The sequence below is a fragment of the Rhea pennata genome, chromosome 1, assembly GCF_028389875.1.
Source record: "Rhea pennata isolate bPtePen1 chromosome 1, bPtePen1.pri, whole genome shotgun sequence".
NCBI lineage: Eukaryota > Metazoa > Chordata > Aves > Rheiformes > Rheidae > Rhea > Rhea pennata.
The window spans coordinates 200,820,708-200,844,042 of record NC_084663.1 but is presented as its reverse complement, the minus strand read 5'-3'; the positions used below and the strand labels follow the sequence as shown (position 1 = coordinate 200,844,042).

The following is a 23,335-nucleotide window of genomic DNA, read 5'->3' as shown; positions in this document are numbered from 1 at the left end:
GACTAACTAGTACAGAAAAAAGCCTTTTTGACAGTGATTTACTAGGTTATGGTTTAATTTCCCAGGAGATATGTTCCTATGCTTGTCATATTTAAAAATGATGCTAGATGAACAACCAGTAAATTAAAATAAAGAAAATTCCTGTAGTCGGAGAAAAATAGACAAAATGACCTTACATATTTTTTAAATTCTCAGATTCTATGTTTGGCTATATTACACACTGTTGATCAAAAAAGCCTACAACCCTGCCTAAATTTAGACTTGGAAATCTTAAAACAACCAGGATGATTTTTTCCAGGGCTGTAAGTGTTTTCCAGTGGTTACAGCTGTTGCAACAAACGAGGCAAAGATTCAGTCTGTAAGCAATTAAACACATTATACACAACGTATTGTTTTTTATGGCTTGCCAAGAATGACAAAAATACATCGCAGCGTTCTACATTTTAAATAGACCCTGCAATGCAAACCTGGGCTAGGACAGTCCAAGACTATAACAGTCTTCATGGGATCATGTCAACACATGAGGTCAAATAAATAATATTGGTGTAATACAAAACTGGAAATTGAGCCTTGAAGCCCACCTTCCTACAAGACTGAAGACATAAAATCTTTGTTTTGATGTAAAAGTCAACTGAAGACAATACTTGCTGTGAAGGGTTTTCACAAGCTCTTTAGTGTGGTTTTAAGGGTAGGTTGGAGGTCTATCATGTTTTAATTCACAGTCACTTTCTCTGGATCTCAGTCAAAAGAAAACCTGAAAGCATGACTGACTTCCTACTCCTCTCCAGTACAGTCGGTACACACTGAAGTTAATACAGAACTTTTTTTTTTTTTTTTGGCATATTTGTTAACTTGGTAAACAGCAATGAACTAGATATAAATTTCTCCTTCTGCTTTTGTGGAAAATCTACAGGAAGGACTGCTCAACTGGAAATGCAGTCTGAGAAGAATAAACCATTTTCTCTTCCATTACAGCACTCGTGGAAGGAGCAACCAACCTTACCAAACCAAAGCACCCACCAGGAGTTACTTGATGCTTTTTTGTAGCTTTCTAACACAAGTTTAGCACCTAATTAACCTGTTTACAGAATCAAACATATCATCTCCAGCCACCCTCCCAGTTCGCCAGCCATTTTCAGTAAAATATCCAGGAGTGCTATCAAAAAGAAATAAGAAATCAACTCTTAGTATATTTTTATCATTCCATATGCTAATATTCTTCATCTGTTAAAGTAAAATTAAAAGATAGAACAAGAATTTACAGGCTCAGCCTTATTTCCCAAGATAACAATCATCTGAAAAAATGCCACTTTTCAACCAAACAGGTAATGTGATGAACAGTTTAACAAGTCCTGTTAAATAAAGTTTGACAGTGTAAAATCACCTCATGTTTATACATACTGAGGTACAGCTTGTCCTGTCCTTGTGGTATCCTCATAATGTTCAACCCTAAGCAGACAAACTAGCTACAAGGTCTTTCCTAGATCCTTGAAGATTCTTGATATCTCATAATAGAAAAGTAAACAAGAGCTGTATCCAGAATTCAACATGGCTGTCCCTACAAAGTGTTGAAATATCATTTTCCAGCTATCAATGTTTTCTGCATGGTTGCACAGATGTGGGAAGCTAGGGCAGGAAACATGATAGCCTTTACCCTCTCCCAAGTCTTCTCATTATGACACAGTAAACGTAACGTAGCCTTTCATTTCATGCATTACAATTTTCAATGATAGATCTTACCTTACTTTCTGCTACATGCTTCATCTTAATTAAGAATATTGCTTTATGAATTTTCTGAAAAAGCTGTCCAACATACAGGGTAAGTAACTTCACTGATTTTAATACTGGCAAGTTGTGAAAAAGAGCCTGAAACCAAAAAAGCTTTTGAAAACTAATCAATTTGCCCAGAATAGGTTTAGTACAAAAATGTTTAGAATATCTTTCTTTCTTTCTTTTTTTTTTTTTTTTTTTTTTTTTTTTTTTTTTTTTTTAACCACTACTCACTCATAAGACTTCTGTATCATTAGGAATCATTGATTTATTTCTCCCACTATCAATGGTTATTTAGGATCTTTCCAACAAGTTTGGGGATTGGTTTCACTTTACTCATTGAAGATGAAATTTTACCATTGTAATTCATAAAGTCTGTCTCACTAGAACGTCTATTTATGGAGTGTACTCCTCTGTTTTTTTATTTAACAGAGCCTGCTTGACTCTAACTGACATTTGAAGAACAGGGAAAAGATTAGCTTTCATATAGAAAAAAAAAAAAAATGAAGTAGCCAGCTACGTGAGGAGTATGAATTGATTACAAACTGGGAAGCAGCATGAACATTCAAGCTTAAGAGGAAAATAACACACCATGAATCTTCACACATTCCCTCACATAGCCAAGTACAGTGGCAAGATTATGGCCAGGTGCTATGAGACTGAGGTTCATTTCATCATTTCATTCATTTAATAAATAAATAAATTAACATTTTGTCGGTGTTATGCACTTGCCAACAACTGCAGCATTCCTGCAGCCCGTATCCTCTGTCCTTATATTCTACATAGTTGTTTATGAGGCTTTTGAGAACTAACACAAAACTAAAGTAGGAATTTTTTTAACATATAACATATTTAACCCTCTTGTACAGTACATAATGGTCTTTTTTTCTGTTTCCATCTTTACAGCTCTAACTTACCTGGGAAAAGTAGAAATTTGCTCTTTAGATCACTGACTTCCTCAAGAATTCTTAAAACAGGTAAACACTGCCAGCAGGAAATGCAGCTCTTCAAATTCTAAAGCTGTCCTAAATGAATAATACTTTTAAAGTTTTGTTAGAGTCTATTATCTGGGACAGGATATTGCTTTTGAAAATAACGTGTATGCTTGTGCAATCCTTTGAAGATGGAAAGTGGTACATTTTCATGTCCTTGAGCCTCCATTGCCAAAAGTTGAGGCAAATTCTCCAACAGTGCATAACGCTATTTGATTTGAGATGTAGCTTTTTCAACAGGAATTAGACATCAACAAGATTTGTTGTGCTAAGACAGATCGATGACAATGTCCTGCAAGGGAGCCATACTTTAACTGAGCTGTCAACAAATCAGAGAGAGGAGAACAAATGACCAATTCTCTACTATGCTGTTCAAACAAAATAATTGCCATGCACACATACTTGCAGCTGGGAAAACAGAGACAGTAAGGTCTGTTTTCCTTTCTGATTAAAACAATTGTTTTATCAGTTGAGTCTCACAGATTCCAGGAACTACTGTGTACTTATGGGCCTCTCTTCTACCTTTGGTATCTTCCTTGCCAGAAGGTCTGTATTTCCCTGGCCTGAACCATTTTCCTCATGTTTTCCACTGCCTTCTTCATCTCTGATGCATCCCAAAACTCAGCTCTACCACTTCTTGGGTTCACAATCAGGGCTCTTGCCAACAGACACTGATGTTGTGAAAACTGCCTTTTGCTCTGCTTCCTTTCTGATTCACATCTGTCTCCTTCCTCTCTTAGACCTTACTCCCTTTCCTTACTATTCTCATGACCACTGTCTGGTTAAATCTCTGATTCACCTGTTTTCTTTCTTTCCTAATCACACTGCTATAGCTCCTCTGGTTTACACAAATCCTTCCCTATTTTCTGGTTAATGATGTTTCCTTATTTGCCATTCTCCCTTTCTCAAGCCAACTGAAATTGCTTTCACTTTGCTATACTAAAAAAGTGACACTTAAACATCTTCCTGGTGAAGTTGGGAAGTCTTCTTCTTCCTTGATGATGTATTCTGTTAATCATGCACTCTCCAAACGTTTTTTTTTCTTCCTATCAGCTTTCAAGAATCTTAACTTGTTTGATTCTTCTTCTGCCTCTCTGACCACTGAAGGGTACTGCTGCCTTCTCTTTCACTTTACATGCTTGCCGTATCTGCAATTACTTTTATTTCTATACTTGGACTATATTCCCCACATCATTAACTCTCCTGACTTGTCTTTACCAGCATTACTGTTTCATTACCACTCCCAGATGTTTCATTTTTGACTCAACATAGCAAATATAGACCTAACTTGATCTTCTCCTTGTAGGATCTTCTCCTTCTAAGATCTGTAGCATCCTTCAACTCCAAGCTTGTACAGGATTCCTCTTCATTCTGCAACCTTCTTTTCTTCACCACTCCTGTATCAGTGTCATTTCTGACTTTCAAATGGCTTTAGAAACTACAACATTAAATACAAACTCCAAAGAGTCTCACACTACAAATACTGGGACTACCTTATTAGTAACTTGTGTTTGGCACCAAAGGAGTAAACATGGAGAGGGCATCAGATATTCAGAAGAGACTTGTCTGCTTTCCTTGAAACCAGTCTTCCCACATATCTTAACTCTACTATCTACTACTGCCTTACTTACCAGCCTAATCCTATCTTTCAGGGTTAGATCAGTATTCTGACAGGCGAATGATTACATTAGACCACAATCTAGGGAAGACCTGGGAGCAGATGCAACCTGGGACAACTGATTGTTAAGAGTCGGGCCAGGTCAGGCCATACCCATCACTGCTGCCTCCCAGGCTCCCACCACATTCAGCGTGCTGGTGGCTCACTAGCCTGAAAACCTGCAAGGCTTTTCACTTGAGGATGCTGGTTAAATGCAAATGTTGGAATGAATCCTTTAATTAGGAATGTTAATTACTCCTGAAGGAAATGATCCCAAAGACTGTTGCATCTTGCCAGTGAAATTGCTCATCCAGACATGTCTTCTCATGTGGACTAAGTCAGCATTCTTATTGCCTAGCTATCTCACTCTCAGTTTTGCATCTTTTGCACCTTTCATGATCTTTTGTGCTGCTCTGAGTATCGGGAGAATGGAAACGTTCTTGCCCATCATACAACTTACCTTGTTTACCACACAACCTTCCTTTCTTCATCAGACTCTGGTGAAGTACTTTTCTCTGAGAGATGAATTAAGCATTAAGGATTGCCGGGTTCTCAGCAATCTTCATTAAATGGAAAGTTGTCCATATGACAACTACTCTAAGATGCTCCATATCTCAAGATGCACTGAAGGACAGTATCTTTTTTAACATGCAGTCCATATTATTTTTTAATATTATAACACCTTTCAAAAGTAAAGACAATGGATAATTTTGTAAATCTGCTTATGTAAAATTGGAGAAGGAATATTAAAGATTTTGGGTAAGTTTTACCTAAGTAGAAAGGAGTTAATTATTTTTCTCCTGAGAAAAGCCTCTAGCTGATAATTTTATGGGGATATGCCCTGAGCAAAAACACAGAGAATAGTTTTATGCCAGAACTTAAGAGAAGTTTCATTTTATAAATTATTGAGTTTTGCATATGGGTAGTATTATAAAAATATCTTTGTTGTTTAGCATATACAGATAATCAAAACTTAAATCAGAGAAAGAATATCAGAAGAACAACTAATAAAGTTTCCAGATGTACATTTCTTGTCTCTTTATTTTAAGTACTATTTCATTTCAACTACTTTATTAACTAAGACATGCCTTCCTCCCATTTCTCCCCTTTGGTTCCCCCAGCAATTTATTGGGAATACTTCTGTGGATTATCTAAAAGCACTGAATGTATTCATGCACCATTATCCTGTCTGTTGTTACATGAGATATATTATATGAGTTTTCAGGCAGCATATTTTGTCTTGGAGACAGAAATGAAATGTCTATTCCGTGAAAGAAATGACAAGTTAAAACAAAAGCATCATGGCAAAGACCCAAGCAACTACTGAACCAGATTCAGTTCCAAGGCCGGTGATATACATGTACAAGATCAGACTAGAATTAATAGTCCTTTATGGTATTCACAAGTCTATATTCATTCTGGTAGCTCAATCATTTTGCTATCATGCTAACTCTTACAAAGACGTGTCCACAGGTAGTATTTATTGACTTATATAAAAATTGCATTCTGATGTTGCATTGCTTGTGCAAATAGATCAGCAAAGAAAAGAGTCAGTCATTGAAAATAAAACCTCAACTATGAGCACGAGTATCAGGATCATTCCTACTCTGAATGCTTTAATTATCTCACTGTCCTTTGAATTTTTAGTGCTTCTTTGTGAGCTTCACAGGCACGTATCAAACAGTTTAAGTCTAGTGTTTGAACTAAGTTTCTCTGCTCAATCTTTTTTTTTTTTTGTGTGTGTGTGGAACACAACTACATTTTATTGGATTGTTTGTGGTGCATTTCCCCATTTTGTGACCAATGTTCTTTATGATAAGTAGTAACCCAAAGCTTGGATGTTTAGCAAAAACTAATTACCATAAAATTCCATATGATGAATCAAAACACAAAGTTTTCATTTCTTTAAGACTCCTGTATATGAAGAATATCATTTCAAGCAAGCAAGAATTACTTTAGGAATTGAACATTCTGACACACAAGTTTATTCTGAGACAACTTCACTTATTGTGGAGTTCTCCTGCTTAGCACCATATACATCATTTTTGGTTTACTATACTAAGATAAACAAAGATTATTGTTGAAGCCATGTGATGATTCCTCATCAAGATGTATAGTAAAAAGAAAATAAAGGTTAAAACATATACCTGAATGTGCATGTACGTATAAAAAGATGTAAAAGTAAATACATATACATGTTTTTACCTTATGTCTTTGTACATGTATGTCTGTGCATATATACACATTTTCTAGTGCCTTACTCTTTGTGATTATGTATTTCCAAGCTTCTTGAAACACTTGTTTCCAATAATGATCTGTTCCCAAATATGCATTTCACTTAGGGTTAAGAAAACAATTAGTAAGGCAGTAACAATTTACTATTAAAAATATATAGCAAATATGTCCCTTTTACAATAAACTTTATCAAATAGGACTCAATATTTTCTACTTGTCTCATTAAAATGGAATTAGATGCAAGGCTGGGAATTTTAATTGAAAACATTCACCTTTATTGTTGGAACATGTACCTGAGTTACTTCCTTGATTATTATAGTACGTATCTCTGATAACATACTTGTAAAATGTGGGGTTCAATCTCGTTAACACTCAATTCTAGAAAGAATTCTAAAGAATTTCACTTCAGGGAAAAAAAGAGGATTGTACAAATTGACTTCAGGCAAGATAAGATTACATCCATGTGTAAGAGTGTACCTTAATTGACCTTAATAAACCTCAAAATAGTTGATGCTGTATTCCCAATACTTACTGAATATTTACTTGCTACAAGCCTTAGTACAAACAATGATCTCTCAGTTGAAGTAACTGCATTGAAAGCAACAGTGAAATGAAATGATGTATTAGTGGAGATTTGGACCATTTGGAGCCATCTGCTTCAAGGCCTGCAACTCTGTGGCCTCCCTCCTGGCAGTGCCTGCCTTCCCTCTCACAACTGTGTAAGAAACATAAGATAACTTATGTTCTTTTGTAACAAATATTTTTGAAATGTTCATTGTGGTACACTATGCAAAAACTGTATAAAGTGTGAGGAAAAAAAAGATTAGGATACTTCAGTGCCTTGAATACTTAAAATTAATGTTTCTAAGGTAATGCAATGAAGAAAGGTAAAAAATATTTGTTTGAGCAATAAGCACTTTAAGTGATAATGACAGGGAGGCATTTCAAACAAATTTTCAGCTAAGTGAGGCTCATGCATAATAGCTGCCCTGGGCTTCCTCCAGACAAGTTTCACTCTGGGTCTGTGAAGGTTGAAGGAAAAAACAGTTTTAAAAGATGTTTGAGGGAGACATTTCTCCATTTACTTGGGTAAAGCTGGCAAACCGCACAACTACAGCTCTGGATTTTGAATGTGAAATGTCCATAGACTAGATTGCAAGCTGCTGGCTGTGCATACTTACCTATCTGTGCACCATGACGGAGAGCGATAGAGTATGACTGTCTTTTTTCACTGACATTAGGATACTACTGACTCCTATTGAGCTTTTAGAGACACACTCAGTAATAAACAGTAATAAGCAGTAAGTGCCAGCTCCACACTGGTGCTTCCAGCCCCAGGAAGTCATTCTGGTTTACAGAGAGAGGGGTATCACAAACGTGCAACAAGAAGAGATATGTTGGCCTTCTTCCCTCAGAAACCTCCCCATTGCTCCCTTCCAGCCTTCCTTGTCCCTCAACCCACAGAAGGCAGGGTCAGAAGCCAGAGATGTTAAGAGATGGGGAGAGGTGGAGTAAGGAAAAAGGCAGAGGAAACTAGGCTTAGCAAACAAAAGTTGCTAAATACTGCATTTAGATGTTCAAATTTTTCATCACAGATCTGTTCCCTTGCCTTTCGTCTCTTATCTTGTATTTGGGCAGTTAATTACTCCCATACATCTGTAAGGATTTGAGCTCTGTCTAGTTAAAAATCATCAACATATTTTTGCAGTCTAATTTTCCAGAGTCATTCTCAATTCTAACTCCTCCTTTGTGAGTGACTAAACATCTTCATCTACACTGGTACTTTATATGCCTTCTTTTACAGGGGCAAATGTGAGTTTCATGGACGCAGACGTAATTTATGTTCTCTTTAGAAAATGAGTCTCTTTTTGTCTATTTAAGTGATACTGAAATGTAAAGTTAATGAAAATACATAAGTACTTGAAGATAATGTAGTGTGTTTCCGCTAAGTTCTGTGGTGCCTCATTTGCACCTCACGCAGAGTGCTGAAACAAGTAAAAACTTGATCTGCATCAAATTAAGTGAACTTAACTGACTTCAATGAAGATTCATAAATGGGAGGGCCAACAACCAACGCTGTGATGCTGTTTGGCTGAATGCATAACGTAGAGAACTCCACTCAGTCATTCTAGCACCAAGCTCAAAAAATGCAGTTGATCAATAAATCAAAGTGAACTGCCTGCTTCAATTTTCTTTGGAAAATTATCGATCAGAGCCTGGTATACAAAGCACTGCCATGCAGGGCCAAACTCCAAATACAACAGAAAATCCCCAGGGAATTAAATAAAGATTTGCATAGCCATTATAGAATGTTTTCCAAGCAAGCCTCCAAAGTAGCCTTGTCATGGAGAAGGTTACAAAGGGAAGAAAAAAACAATTTAAAGATCTTTCATTTCATCTGATACAAAATACCATACGTTTTTGCATGCTTCATTAATGCTTCCTGGTTTGCTGCCTATAAATGCACAATGAGTTCAACCTTCAGGGGTCAGCAGTGCTCAGCATATCTGCTATGTGAACTGAGTTCTAAGAGACTGAGAGGACTATCAAATAAGGGCTGACTGTCTTGAATATTAATCCTGCAGATTTTAGGTTGGACTATTTGGAATCTGAAAAACAGCTAAGTACATTCCCCACCTTCATTGTGATATACAAACGCCACTAATCATCTGTACAGTTCTCTTCTCAGCAAAAGAAGAAAAAAGGGGTATTTCATTTAGAAGCTGCACCTGAAGAATATTCTTATGAATACATTTGCTAGACTGTAAAATTCTCCGTTAGCTCGTAGTTTTAAAAACAGATAGTACAGTAGGTTTTTTTTTTTTTGAGCTTTATAGGGAAGAGAGTGCCCTGTTTTGAATGATAACATCCATTTTTGGAAAGCCTAGTACTATCAGACTAGTTATATGTCGCCTTGAATAAAGCTTGTTAAATGCAGCAGAGGTTTTGTGGCAGCACTGAAATACAAGCAATGTAAAGAGAGGTTTTTTTCACTGCTTCATTTTTATGCCCAGTGGTCTTTTGTAGACTGTTCCACCTAATTTTAGTCTTAGTAGATTACCTTCAAATTAGAGTAAATTAGTGCTCAGGATTTACTCACAGTGCAATGCCTTACTCCATTAGAAATCAAATGCAGGGGAGTATAATCGTTACAGCTTTAGACTTGTCCTGACAATGTGCTTTTATGGACTCTATTTAGCATACTCAGGCACACATGCATGCAAAGCCAAGAGGTTGAAGTGAAATGACTCAAACAGAAGATTTTTCCTGTTACATTAACATTATTGCTATTCCAGGCTTTCTTATTCTTGTTAAATAACAGTAGACTGAATAAAAATGGAATGAGAATTGTGATATATATGAAAACTTAATGATGACAGTATAATAAATTACTGCTTACCATTTCCTGAGTGTTTGCAAAATCTGCCTCTTTTGAGCTACACTGCACCAAAAGCATTATAATATTATTCAGGACAATACAAGGAATACCTATTTGTATCAGAATCTACTTACAGTAATGAGTATTCCTGCTTCCTAAAATCAAAATAAAAACCCAGGTTTTTCATCTCATTGAAACTGTACATGATACACTGCTAAAGCAACTGCATATACAAAGAAACATATTTATACAATGTTAAAAATACAGTCTGAGCCTTAGCACAGGGTCTTGCATGTAGAATTTTATTGCATGTAGAATAAACTACTTTGTATCTAACTTAGAATCACAGCCATAACCCCTGAAGGTATTGTTATTTTCCTCAAATGAAAATAAAAAAGGAGTTTATGAAGCAGCCATTTCTTTGCTATTTCTGTGGCATCTGTCAAGGCACTGGAAGTGCAGCCTCAGTGCAGAAAGTGTTAGTGCTTCTGAAACATGTTATTAGTGTAAATCTTGGCCTAGACTTGACTTTATCTTATATTTAATGACAGGATGTCAAAATTACTTTGATCTGTATTAATGTAGTTACTGGAATGAATATGCTTTCAGTCAATTAGTGTTTTGCTCTAATACAGCTAGCTACACCATCCAGACTTCAAGTACTGATGTTCTTTTACACTACAATCTGTCTTTCATCCATACATAGCTGAATGACTTACCACAAGGGAATAACAAATCTTGAATCCGGGTTTAGCCACAAAATAGTCATCAGATTTGAAGGTAATCTTTATCTGATTTGTTTTTGATGTTATTCTTGGAGGTACTTCCTTGTGTCCACACCATCGTCCTCGTATAACTGTGCTGGTCTCCGATATATCTTCTACTTCCACAAAGTCATACCTGGGAAATAGTTTGACGGATTAATTTTTGCTAACTTTGGTTACATACAGTTGTTGCAAATAGACAGGAACACAGCTTGAGATATAAAGTCAACTGTCCATTGTTCTCCACTACAAATGGCAAATATGCTTCCTTAGCACAAAACATGATAAACTACAAGTTACTGTCTGAGTTCTCAAACAGCTCCTTTTTTTACTCTTGGAACATGATAGACAGTATTTTCTGCCAAGCTGAAACAGCAATGTGAGGCACTTAAAAGTAGTAAACATACTCATTGTGTTTCTTGTGGCCAATAAATAATTTAAAGATTTGAAAAAATATTATTTAAGGCATGTTGCCCAAGTTCAGCAGCCACAAACATTTGTGGACTTTCTGGTGGTCCACAATTACCCTGTAGCAGCCGCCTCTGGCTTCCTCTTCTTGTGCTTGCCACGTGGAGCTGAAGCTGGGCTGCTGCTGCTACAAAGGGAGAGGTATGTGGGAAAAGGAACAGCAGATGCTCCTGAAAGGTGCTTTTTAGGACCCACAGAAGCAGTCACTGCCCTCTGCCTCTCACACCCCCTTGCCTACAAGAAGCCATGCCGTGATGGCCAGGAGCTGAGCACACACCAGAGGAGGCGCTGGACTGCTGAGGCTCCGCGTGCTCCTCACTGTCTCCCCACAGGAGAACCAGTGGGTTGGAGGGGAAATGTCCTGCATCCTGGGGCCAGCCCATAAACTGTCCATTGAACCACACCCACTTGCAGAAAGGAGAGGGTTATGCTCTGCACACTCAGAAATGTATGGAGAAAGGGCTTCCTGCAACAAGATATTTTAAGAAGTTAGTAACCAGAATATATTTGGTAGGTGGCATGATAATCCAGTTTGATCATTTGGAAAGACTTGTTTCAGGCTTTCAAACAGAAAATCACTGGCCTGTGCTCTGTAAGCGGAAGTAGGGATGCCTACATTCTGTTTGTTTGGGTACTACCACCAAAGGAAAGACAAGCGGTCTGTCATGCCACGGCGGCAGAGGTAGCAGCATTTCTTTCCCTGTTCGAGGTCACACTTTTGCTTGCCATCAGGTATATATATCACAGCAGCGGAGCCCCTGAGCTTAAACACCAGCTCCATTATGAGTGGTTGACTTGAGCCACCAGATATGAGAAGACCTGAAGGGCCACACAATGATAATGTTCGTTACCACTATGTATTTATATTCACTGGCTTGTTGTCATTTATTTAATTTCCCTTGGTGCTGCTGAGAATAAAAAAGAAATCAGAGAATAAAGTCCTGATCTTACTAAGTCCCTCAACTTAGTAAGTTGAGGGAAATAGTCCCTCAGCTTCAGTGGAGCCAGAATTAGGCCCTACATATTGCAGCTGGTGAGAGAGAGCTGATGACAAGATGGAGTCTTGCAGGTAGAGCGCAGAGATGGGAGAAGAAGAAATGGAAAGAATTGCCATCTCCACAGTACAGTTAAAACTTAAAACTTTGGAAGTCTTTACTCAGGAAAGGTTGTTATGATCAAAGCATGTGTTCCCTCAAAAGGGTGTTTAATATTGTTAACTGATTCTTACTAGAAATGCATTATCAAAGAGTTCCTCTATCCTCTTGGGTATGTGGATCAAATGCTTGCCTCTCTGCTCAGCTTGTGGGAGCTGTAAATAACAGACTTGGCTTTCTTTTTCTGCTGAGAGGCCGTGTGAAAAAAATGTAAGTATGATACAGTTTGAAAATATCAGGATTACTGCTTTTACATTCACAAACCCCAAATTACACAGAACAGAAAATAACAGATTTACCATAACCAAATCACTGAATCTGTCTGAACTCTGCTGAAACAAACATTTTTCATGCCATAAAAATGTTTCATTCCACACAAAGGTAAACTTGCTTTGAGCTATCCCTGTTGTTTTCCAGCCAGCCCCTAAGACTCCTGTGCCCAGATAGGGCTTCCCAGCTGCCCGTGCTGTCCTCCCTTGGACTATCCTCATGGCAGAGCAGCAACACTCTCCCTGGTTTGGTGGGGACAACCTTGAGTGTGTGCAGCTCTGAGGCATTGCTTGAAGGTGATCTTTGCTCAAGGACGCTTATGCTGCCTTAAGCCAGTGCTCATAACTCCTGCCCCCATGGCTGTGTATGTCTAGCTTCTTGTCCTGCAATGGAGATGCTGAACATCTCTTGTCTTTAGGCTGTCCAGTTAACATTTACCATAAGATGAGAAGTTGCAGAATTGACTGAATATGACCTTGTATGCCTTAGTGAAAACTACCTGCCCGGCCTAAACTTCCTGAGGCCAGGAGCCAGATTACCTGCAAACCAAAACTGGCACAAATTCACTGACTTTAAAAGAAGCATTTCTGCTTTCAACAGCAGTGGCTTTGCTGCAAAGATCATGGAAGTACATGCAATCATCTCAGTTGTTTCTGTGCGTCCTAAGAGCCTCAAAGGCTGGGTAATTTAAATGCTTTTCAGAATCATCTCTTATCAAGTGCCTTTGGAAGTGCTAATAGCACATCTAGAAATTTTATAACATCTTGAATATTTCCCACCCTTCTGAAACAGCGCTGGTAAAATTTACTTTTTCATTCCTCATCCTGACTGAATTTCAACCAGTTCAGTCCTAATAGTATGCAAATTGCAATAATTAGCATTAATGCAAAATTGAAAGAAAACACTAAGATGTTTTTGGAAGAAAAGATAAGGTCAAAAGCAAATATGAAAGGAAGCAAAGGCACAGAGTGATCATCAGAGTATTAAGTTAAAGAAAGGATCTACTTTTGCAAACCATATCAATGTATCACACTTTAAAAAAAAATCTCCATGAGAAATTCCTCACTCTGGAAATAACACTATACAAATAAAAGTCTTCCAGTAACTCCAGGGAAAGTTCTATTTCAGAAAAGAATGTGATATTTTTCCAGCTTTTATAGACACTATAGATTATGGAAAGTCTTTGCTTCTCTCTACATCATAAATTAGTTGTGCTGGAAAAAGCAGGCAGACTGTTTTCCAAAATGGTCAAAATCCAGAATGTCGATCCTGACTTGACTTCCCTTCACCATGTCACCACCTTTAATGGCTCTTAAAAAAGCATACTTCATCTTTTTCCACAGTAAATTAGCCCTATGTTTCAAGGCTGAAATGATTTAAGGTCAGCCATAGTTTATCCTCTATGTAAATATTAACAGGCCACTTCTGTATGCATTAGACTCTCAATCTGGGAAAGTGTTTGTGGTGCTAGAAGGTAACTGTCATTACTTACACTGCTGTTGATCTCAGACCAGCAGCACCAGAGCAGAGCAGAAGCTGCCAAGGCAATAAACATGCAGGGTAGGACAGCCAGTTTCAGTCTGCATTCTTTTATTATTAAATGGAAAAGAAATCTGCAGAAATGGTTCTCTCTCTTTATTGGTAATGAAGAAAATTAAAAAAAAATGAACAAAAAACCTTCCCTTTAAGGTAGAGTTGCCAGACCCTATAAATGCAAATTAATTGACAAAGACGATAAGATAAGCTGAGGCTGGGTGTGCAGAAATCCTAACAACCCAGTTCTCTGCATAGATAAGGCAGTAAGTAAGAGCATGATCAGGCGGAGTGCTGGGAGCTGAGACTTGAGCTTTTCTTGTAAGCAGCATCGCAGCAATCCGGCTCTCAGAGCACACATGTTGAATTGTGGGCCTGCTCTCCCCCGCAGATCAGATAGTTAGGTAAGAGAAATGTAAACAAAAAAACGTGGATTTATACTCTTAGTGAATGTTGGCAAGGCTCGGCTCTGGGTTGCTAATGCAAAGCAGCTATCCACCTGGGTTAAGCAGCCAGCTCAACTGAGCTTATAGCTGCTTTTGCTTAAAAAAGGGAAGCCAAAACAGCCAGATGATACTAGTGTGTACTCTATTTGGATATTAGCATGCAGAATATACCACTGTTTGTGGATCTATATTTAAAGGTTATGAAAGAAACCATGCCAGTGAAGAATAGCATTATAAACAAACAACTAATCAGAAGACCTGAATACATACATATGCACAGGTGCGTATCTCCCAAAGCCTTACACCTCCTGAAAAAAGATGTTTTTCTGCCTGGCTGAAACCTGACAGAGGTGTCAAAGGACAGAATCTTATTTAAGTAGTACCTGAGTTGTTAGGCAGCTGCTTTTGAGGGAAGATGTGTACAAGCGCTTTGTACCGAAAATATTACAGGAGGACTGAAACCCACCAAAACTGCTCCAAGCCTAGGGCAGCTAGGTTTATTAAAAGAAGGGCAGGCGAATTCAGGGCGCACATCCAGCCCAGCCCACCCCGCAGAGCAGGGCCCTCCCAGACCCGGCCGCAGTTACTGGCCGTTTGCTTGCAGTTGCAGGCGGGTGGCCATTTTGTTATGCAAACACGGGTCCCTGAGGGAGAGCCCTTTGCAAGGGCGCCACGCAAGATGGCAGTCCACTCACCGGCAGATATCATTTTCGGGCTCCTCCAGGCCGAACTGGTTATCGAAAGCCAGCTGGATCCTCGTGCTCTCTGGAGAGTGCAGCCGCCAGGTCAGCAGCAGGTTCCTGGGGTAGCTGCTCGGGAAGCGCGGACTGTGGAGGCAGCCGTTTCCCGCCACGCCGATGGTCTCTTCTTTCCGGTACAAGTCTGTGAGGTGATTGCTCTCTGTTAGTAGTCACAACTTGTAGAAATTAGTATGTTGTTCCAGTTACAGGAAGGCAAAAAACACAACAGTTTATAACATAGCATGAATTATTTGCATTTAAAGTCTTTAAAAACTAGGGTCTAAGAGCAGTTATTGTTAAATAAGAAGTACAGTGTTTTTTTCCCATAAGTAAAGCCCCCTTTAAAGAATAAAAACAACAGTACTCTTTGTGTATAGTCTTTATTTTATGATAAATATATAATTACTTTTACATCTCTCTTAATTACATAACTTCCCTCTCATCATTTTGTTTTTAAGACAGAATTTAAACCTTAATGGCATCTGGAAGCATGAGCCCAATGATGTGAGACAGAGTAAAGTAAAAAGGTAAACAACCCTGCTTCCCAAATTTGGTGCTCTGGGAAGAGAGGCCCATGAAAGAAAGCAGCAATACGAAGGCTACAAGAATGTACGTGCAGGTCTAAATGTGTTTACTGTGCTTAAGTATTTCCTCCCACAGGTATGCTGTCAGTTCACACTTTGATTTCTTTTCTTCAATATGAATCTTTTACTGTCAACGGATCATTAGTACCAATAATTAATCTATTCTTACACCAACATAACTGATATCAGAATCTGGCCCACCAACCATTTTATTGCATAATAACTTCAAGAGAAATATCAAAGTCCATCCTTAATTAGAATTCCACAGCTTCAGCCTGAGCAAATACTCAATTGTTCCCAAAGTTTACCCGTACTGAGGTAAAGCCTCAACTGCTGAAATTTTGAGCTCCAAGGATAACAGCAATGGTGGCAATTCTCCCAGTGAAGACCTAGCTCTCTGAAAGTCAAAATGTTTCCTCAGTTGCACCATGCCCTTGGATTGCACAGCTGTTACTGAAAGTGAAATCTGGCACCCAGCTCCAAATAGCTGCAAACAAAACTAGTTTTTAGCACATTGACAACTCCAGTGTGGTTAAATTTCGAAAATCAAAACGATTTAAGGCAACATGCAGCTCCTGGTGGGATTCAGTTAAGACATGCAAATGTAAGGCTTCACATGTGAGATATTTACCTAGATGGCTACCAAATTCCCCTTGTAAAATGTGGAGACTTAGGTCTCAGTTCAGCTGCTCACAGGGAGATAAATGTCTAATATCATTTAAGAAATTCAACCGTTTCCTCCCTGGCCTCCAACTGCCCCTCCAGAAGAGAACAGGGAGGTCACCCTACAGCCCCTGCAGAAGTCTCACTGTGCTGTCTCACAGTCTACACTGTGCTGTCTCAAGCGGTCACCTGCATGTGGGCATAGTGAGGTCCTTCTCAACACAGCCAGCGCAGCCTACACTGTGAGGAAGGTCTTGACTCAGCTACCCAACTGTATTAATTGAATCTCTACTGACAAATGGGAACTTAAATGCTAGCTCTCATGTAAACACTAATACTCTGATGTTTTGATCTTAAACTGAACATCAGCCTGAGTGCTGCAGTGAAAGTCAGGTCAGCCTTCAGTTCCACTGCAACCAACAGAAATTTAAAACTGTGCCTTCTCCTGAATTGGCTACTAAGAAAGAGAAACATAAAGAGGAGAAAATGAAAAATTTCAGTGCCATTTTCCTAAGCAATTATAAATGAAAACCTCTCTCCCCAAAACATCCCACAAAACTTCTGAACCATGGCCCAGTAATATAACAGAAGTACAAAACAATGAGAAAATGAAGTAAATGTGAAGTAAGTGACACAACCATGTGTAACACACACTAACTGAAGTCCTGTCTTTTAAAATAAAATCTAATGTTTCAGGTTCACTGTAGCTTTCTAACTCTCTGAATAAAAGCAATTTATTTATTTAGTAAATGTTATTGGAAAACAGGAACAAAGAGAAATGGGACAAACTTCACAGAAAGTATATCTATTCTTCAGGTTACTCTTCAGTGGTTCCAGGCTGTACATACTTCTCTGCACCAGGCTGCAAGCATAGCATGGTAGTGTGTCAACAATTCATTGTACTCTTCTGACAAGCTAATAATTCTAATTTCCAAACACCCTGAAACTGAGAAGATGAAAATGTGGATTCCCCTGTAAAAACTATCTCCAAAGATCCATTTGTGACATCTTTTCAAAATCCTTTCTTTCAAGATGAACTGTTCTCAACCACATTTCTTGACACATCCTTTCTAATATGGCCTTGACTCTGCAGATCACAGAGCACAGAACTAGCTTGTTTTGTTTTGTTTTTTTTTTCACCACGCAATTTTACATTGGAAAAGTGACAATTCAGTGAAAATAGAGACCAACAACCAGTTTGGTTGCAGTTTTCACCAGGAGAATCTACACTCAATTTTATTTTATTTTATTTTATTTTATTTTATTTTATTTTATTTTGTTTATTTTTTTTCCCTAGAAAATAGTAAGAAGGCTTCTCTGTTTCTCTTTCCCCTAATCTGGAATGAAACAAAATGTCCAACCAATCCTACTGAGTTGCTGCTGAAATGCTGAGGACCTTTGAATGCTGGAAGTACCTAGCAGACCTAAAGGGACACAGTATTTCACAAGACTGATTCCAAAATGTCTGGGAAAACGGGTAAAAATATATAAAACAGTTTTGATGGAGACAAATTCATAACTTCTGAATGAAGCAACCATGCCTTAATTCAGAGCAGAAGTTACTGCACTAAAATACGATAGAATTCAGCCTATATGTAGGACGAACCTTATACATACTTTGCTCTTCTTTCCTGGACAGCAAACTCTTACAGTTCTCCCATTATCAGAACACATTTCACTCTGTGGTTCAACATGATTCATACTTCTGATTGAAAGGTTCCCTTTTTCTAGCCAGTCTTAGCAGAGGTTTTAATCTGGAGTTCTAAAATGCTGAGACTAGAATGCTAGAAATAGTATCTTTTAAATGTCCTCTTTTATATACCTCAAAACAAAAATTCTGTGTGCTTTAGTCAGCACAGAGGTAGAGTAAGTACGTTACTAGCATGCTTGTATCACCAGAAGATAGGCTTGACTGCAGTTTTTCTTTATCTTCAAATCTAAGTCACTCAGATTGGGATGTTCTGCCAGCAAGTCAACCACAGTTGACTAGATCAACACTGAAATCTAATGCCTGACAAAGCTTTGCAGTATCCAGGTTGAACAGGTAAATGCAGAAATAAAACTGCATATGTTAAAAAGCTTAATCTCTATCATGGCAAATCTCATAATTTTGCAGTAACTCATTATAGAGGGAAGGCTTGAAAGAAGCAGGGGGGCAGAATTCTCAATATAGTAAAATAGGAGATATAAAAATATTACAGTATGAAAATTTCCCTTTTCCGTACAAGAAGAAATTCCAGTTGATGAGAATGGTCATAAACGCTGTTTCTATAACTCTTCACATGGGATAAATGCACAGTCATTCAGAGCCCTCACCTGACACTGGAACAGACTTTTCAAGAGCTTTGAAATAGTGTAGTTCCCTGTTACTTCTCTCTCTACACACACTGCATTCAATCTTCATTCAGTCGTACATTACAATCAGAAGTGGTGTGTTACTGCATGGATGCTGCCAGGTCTGGAACCAAAAGCACTGGAGTTTTCTAATGGGATTTTCAGTACAGTTTTGCAGAGCTAACTGAGTTAGACGGACACAGGTGCACAGTCAGCACAAACTCAGCATCTGAAGGTTGGCCCCTTATGAATCACCAAGCATCTGGGAAACAGCTTGAGGTGATCTGAGCAACTTCTGTACTTCTTGTTGCAACTGAGATGTAAAACTAAAATGACAAGACCTTTCCAAGGAGACAAGCATTGTCCTCATTAGATACTCTGAGAGAACTCATGGAAACAAAATACTTGCCTTGGAGAAAGACAGGAAAACCCTTGAGAAAAGATATAAACAAAAGAAGAGGCTGAAACACTCTTTCAAAGCACTGAACTGTCCCATTTTGTAGTGCAATAGGATGCAGTACTACATAGTGTCCTGAATGTCATGCACTAACTGTATTCCGAAATGCTTTATGGGAGTAAATAAAAGATGACAATGGGTAATACACTGCTTGTCACATTTACTAAAAAGCATATAAAATCATTTCACAATGAATAAAACAAAGCGTTAAGTCATAAAGCAAAAACAGAGGCCATTTAAGCAATACAAACAAAGAATGTATTCTGGATGGCAGAAGCTACAAAGATATCCCTGCATATGCAGGGTTGGGGAGACTACCTAGTAAGAAAGATGAGTGGGAAGATGGCCGGGAGATATCCTTCTCAATGATGCAATTCCCAGTAGAGAGACTAAATGGACTGGGAAGCAGCTTGCTCTATATTTTATTTATCTGAACTAATCTCTCATTTTTCCCCTCTTAATTCTCACCCAAACACTCATTTTAAACATAATGTTATACACGATAGTCCAGCTGTCCAAGGCAGAGGAGCTCCCACTTATGTGCTCAAAGCAGCTGGATTTTCAGAAGTGCTTGCCTCCCTCCCCCTACATGGAGAGCAGCTGGGTGTGAAACACAGAGGGAAGTTCAGTTTGATATTCAGAAAATAGTCCTGTTTCTCTAATATGAGTGCTCAGCATATCTGAGGTTTCACCTTCCCAGTAAGGGAACATTTTCCTAATGTTACCCTGCATGAGCAGTAAGATTTAGAAATACAAATTTTGTTCTTCATTTGCTCTGGATCCCTACATTTCCCTTTGCAATGTATCGACACATTCTTGTTAAAGCAGCTCCCAATCACGACATAACAACTACAGAAAAAAGTTTGCTTTTATTACCATCATTCAACAGACAATGAATTCCTTCACTTAAAATCAAAACAAAACCAAAACGCAATTACTGCTTGATAACAGCTAATCCGCCATCTGTTCTTGGACATCTACAGAGCAAAGAGAGTCTGTGTCAATTACTTCAGTGAGAAGAATTCAGAGAATGACCTTGTTTAAGGACCAACCCCATACTGTGGAATATTTATTTTATTTTTCTAAGATTTCTGGACTTTTCTGCCCCACTTTCTAAGCTGTTGTTCTGTGTATGTGTTTACTTCTGTTTTTCTTCCCTACATACTTGTAGGCCAACTTCAACCAAATTTCACAAAAGTAGAGACTGAAGAATACTATATTCCAGTATGTTTCATGACAAAAATAGACTCTCTTAAACCCCACAGAAGGTAACCTGATGATCTATTCCTCTGTTATAACTCAGGAGACAGATGCTGGAAAGCACAAGAAATTCATTTCACCACTTGCAAAATGATTTGTTTTCTTTCAGGAAAGAAACTTGAGAGTTTGCATGTGGGAGTTTTCCAGATACAATCTCCTCCCCCACTGCTGCTCTCTTTGAAACAAATACAGTGGTCAATGGTTTGCCACCAGTTTTTAAACAAATGAGATAACCTTCATGGAGAATAATAGCTCTTCAGTTCCTCCAGTTGAAAATTAGCCTGATCTAAATAGCTGAATCCACAGAGTAAGAAGCAAATGACTGTGAAACATTTTTGAATCCAGGCCACAAATCAGTTCATCTTGGGGACAAGCATGCCAAGCAAGATGCATTTACAGCAGCCTGATCAGATATGCATTTGTATTTTTATTTTCCCACCCTCCTGAAATAAGGAGAAACTTTATTTGTGATCCATAAGGTTCTGTGTAAATCAGAGGAAAAGATGATGGACTTCACAGTTGAAATAGCATATTTCATAGTTGGTCATAGCTTGCTGGGAAGATACAAAATTGTAAGGCCATGTTGTAAGACCTTGTTAAAAATTATATTTTTGGTTAATATAAACAGTAAAATGAACCCTAATCAATGAACACAACAATACATTTCTCATCCCTAAGGAAGAAAATAATACTATATGGTAGTACCTAACTTAGAGATCTTTGTACTTTTAAGGACCAAGGCCTAACATACAGCTGCTCCTACTAAAATTCAACAACAGATTTTCAAGAATGCAGAACTGCCCTTCACAAGTGTGTGAGCAGCTCAGGAAAGAAAGGATTTGAATTACCATAAATGAGACAGGAAGAGCACACCCTTGGCCAGGCTACAAACTGTAAATTGTCTCTTATGGCAGTATTAAGCTGAGAAAACAGCCATTTTCACATAAAAATGCACATATAAGAGTGTGTCAGGCCAACAGAGACAATCTAAAATATTACTTCAGGTTGTACTTCACTTCTGTGTGATTTTGTGTTGTGCTGTGCTTTATATACTTCAGTAGTCCAGCTGACCTCAAGGAAACCACACACACACTTAAGAGTTAAGTACGTACTTAAGGAGTTTGCTTGATCAGGTCCTTAACATGGTAGCAACGTTTGAACAGACCTCATGCATTACTTGTCACCTAGCAACTGAGCAATTAAGAAGTGGATCAAAAGCCCACTGGAGCTGATGATTCTTAGTCTGGTTGGTTTGCCACTGAACTTCAAATATGCAGTTCAAGGTATCTACTCCTTCTCCGTCAGTTGTCCCTTTTTCTTTACAAGCGGCATAAAAGAAACTCCAGAGATCATCAAAGTTTTCATCCAGGGCATGACCTGTACTGTAACTGTCTCAAAAGATGCTGTGTGCATGTTAGGCCAGATTCAATTCTTACATGTACACACTCAGCTCCCTCATAATTTCAGAGCTGTGTGGAGATCTTCGCAAGAAGAATACACCATGTACATCATGTATATAGGGCATATCAAAAGAATGAAAAATTGGGCTGTAGTTGAAAGAAGCAAAAATATTACAGAATATCGGTGCAGAAAGTAGCAGAGAATAAAAAAAAATCTAAAATTCAGTTCAAAGCTATCATTCATTTTGTAACAGAATTGTTAGTAATCTGTGTGTATTTCTGTGCAGAGAAACCCCATGAGTCTTGGCATTACAAATTCAATCTCCTGTTTAACAGTACCTCAGCAAAGACTACTCCGGAGAATATTAAGTGGGCAATTCATAAGGAAGTCCAGGCATATAATTCATAGAGACAGCCTGTTACAATGCTTCCCACTATAACAAGTACTATTTTATCCTAATTTAATAATACTATTTCTACTATGAAATAGTCACCATATAGCAACATTTTGAATACAGTACTAACAGTAATAGTCCCAAACAAAGAACAGGCTGGTCTGGAATTCAGTGGGATGCAGACTGTGAGTCTCCTGTGTCATCCTCAGTGGGTATCTTGCTCAGACTTGAACAGTGTTCTGTGGGTGAACATCCAGAAAAAAAATCCTTACTTATTTTTAAGAGATACTAAACTTTGTGACATGTTTGCTTTTTGTGTGAATTGTATTATTTACCTTTATTTGACTTCTTGATAGAGATTTTGCTCTACATGAAAGAACATGCTGAATGTCTCATATTGAACAAAAAGTGTCTATTAAAAAATAGCACATGTATATTTTAGGCCAACATATAAATAGACTTGTTAAATGCCAATTCTTTCTCAAATTGTAATGTTGCAATGCAATGCATCTTTCTGCTGGACTCTTACACCAACAGCAGATTGAATGTACTTTTCTCTTGGGACTCTAATTAAGTATGAAAAGGGAAATGTGTTTATCAGGAATGTGTAGCTCTGGTGATGTGAAGTAAGACCAAATATTTCCATCATCATGAGAACAAAAATCCATAAAACCTTGCGAAACTGTGAGAAAAAATAAAGAAGGAAATGACTTTCCTAGTGCTGCAGAGAACATAATGGAAACCTGATAACTGATGCAGAAGTTTATACTGACGGCTGACACCTCCATGAACAGAGTGGCACATAATAAATTTGTTCTAATGTTGAACAGCACA

At 38.1% G+C, this 23,335-nt stretch overlaps 1 protein-coding gene across 3 annotated transcripts in view; it reads right to left on the bottom strand.

The window, feature by feature from the left end:
• Nucleotides 1–23,335, bottom strand: part of PDGFD (platelet derived growth factor D) — a 148,237-nt gene that overhangs the window by 42,985 nt on the left and 81,917 nt on the right. For 2 of the 3 annotated variants that reach the window (XM_062567277.1, XM_062567279.1), the window contains exons 2-3: nucleotides 15,364–15,568; nucleotides 10,753–10,933 (exon numbers count right to left, since the gene is read on the bottom strand). In XM_062567277.1, the coding sequence (XP_062423261.1) occupies nucleotides 10,753–10,933; nucleotides 15,364–15,568 (386 nt within the window). The remainder of the gene's footprint in view (nucleotides 1–10,752; nucleotides 10,934–15,363; nucleotides 15,569–23,335) is intronic. The other variant, XM_062567278.1, reaches the window with a different exon arrangement.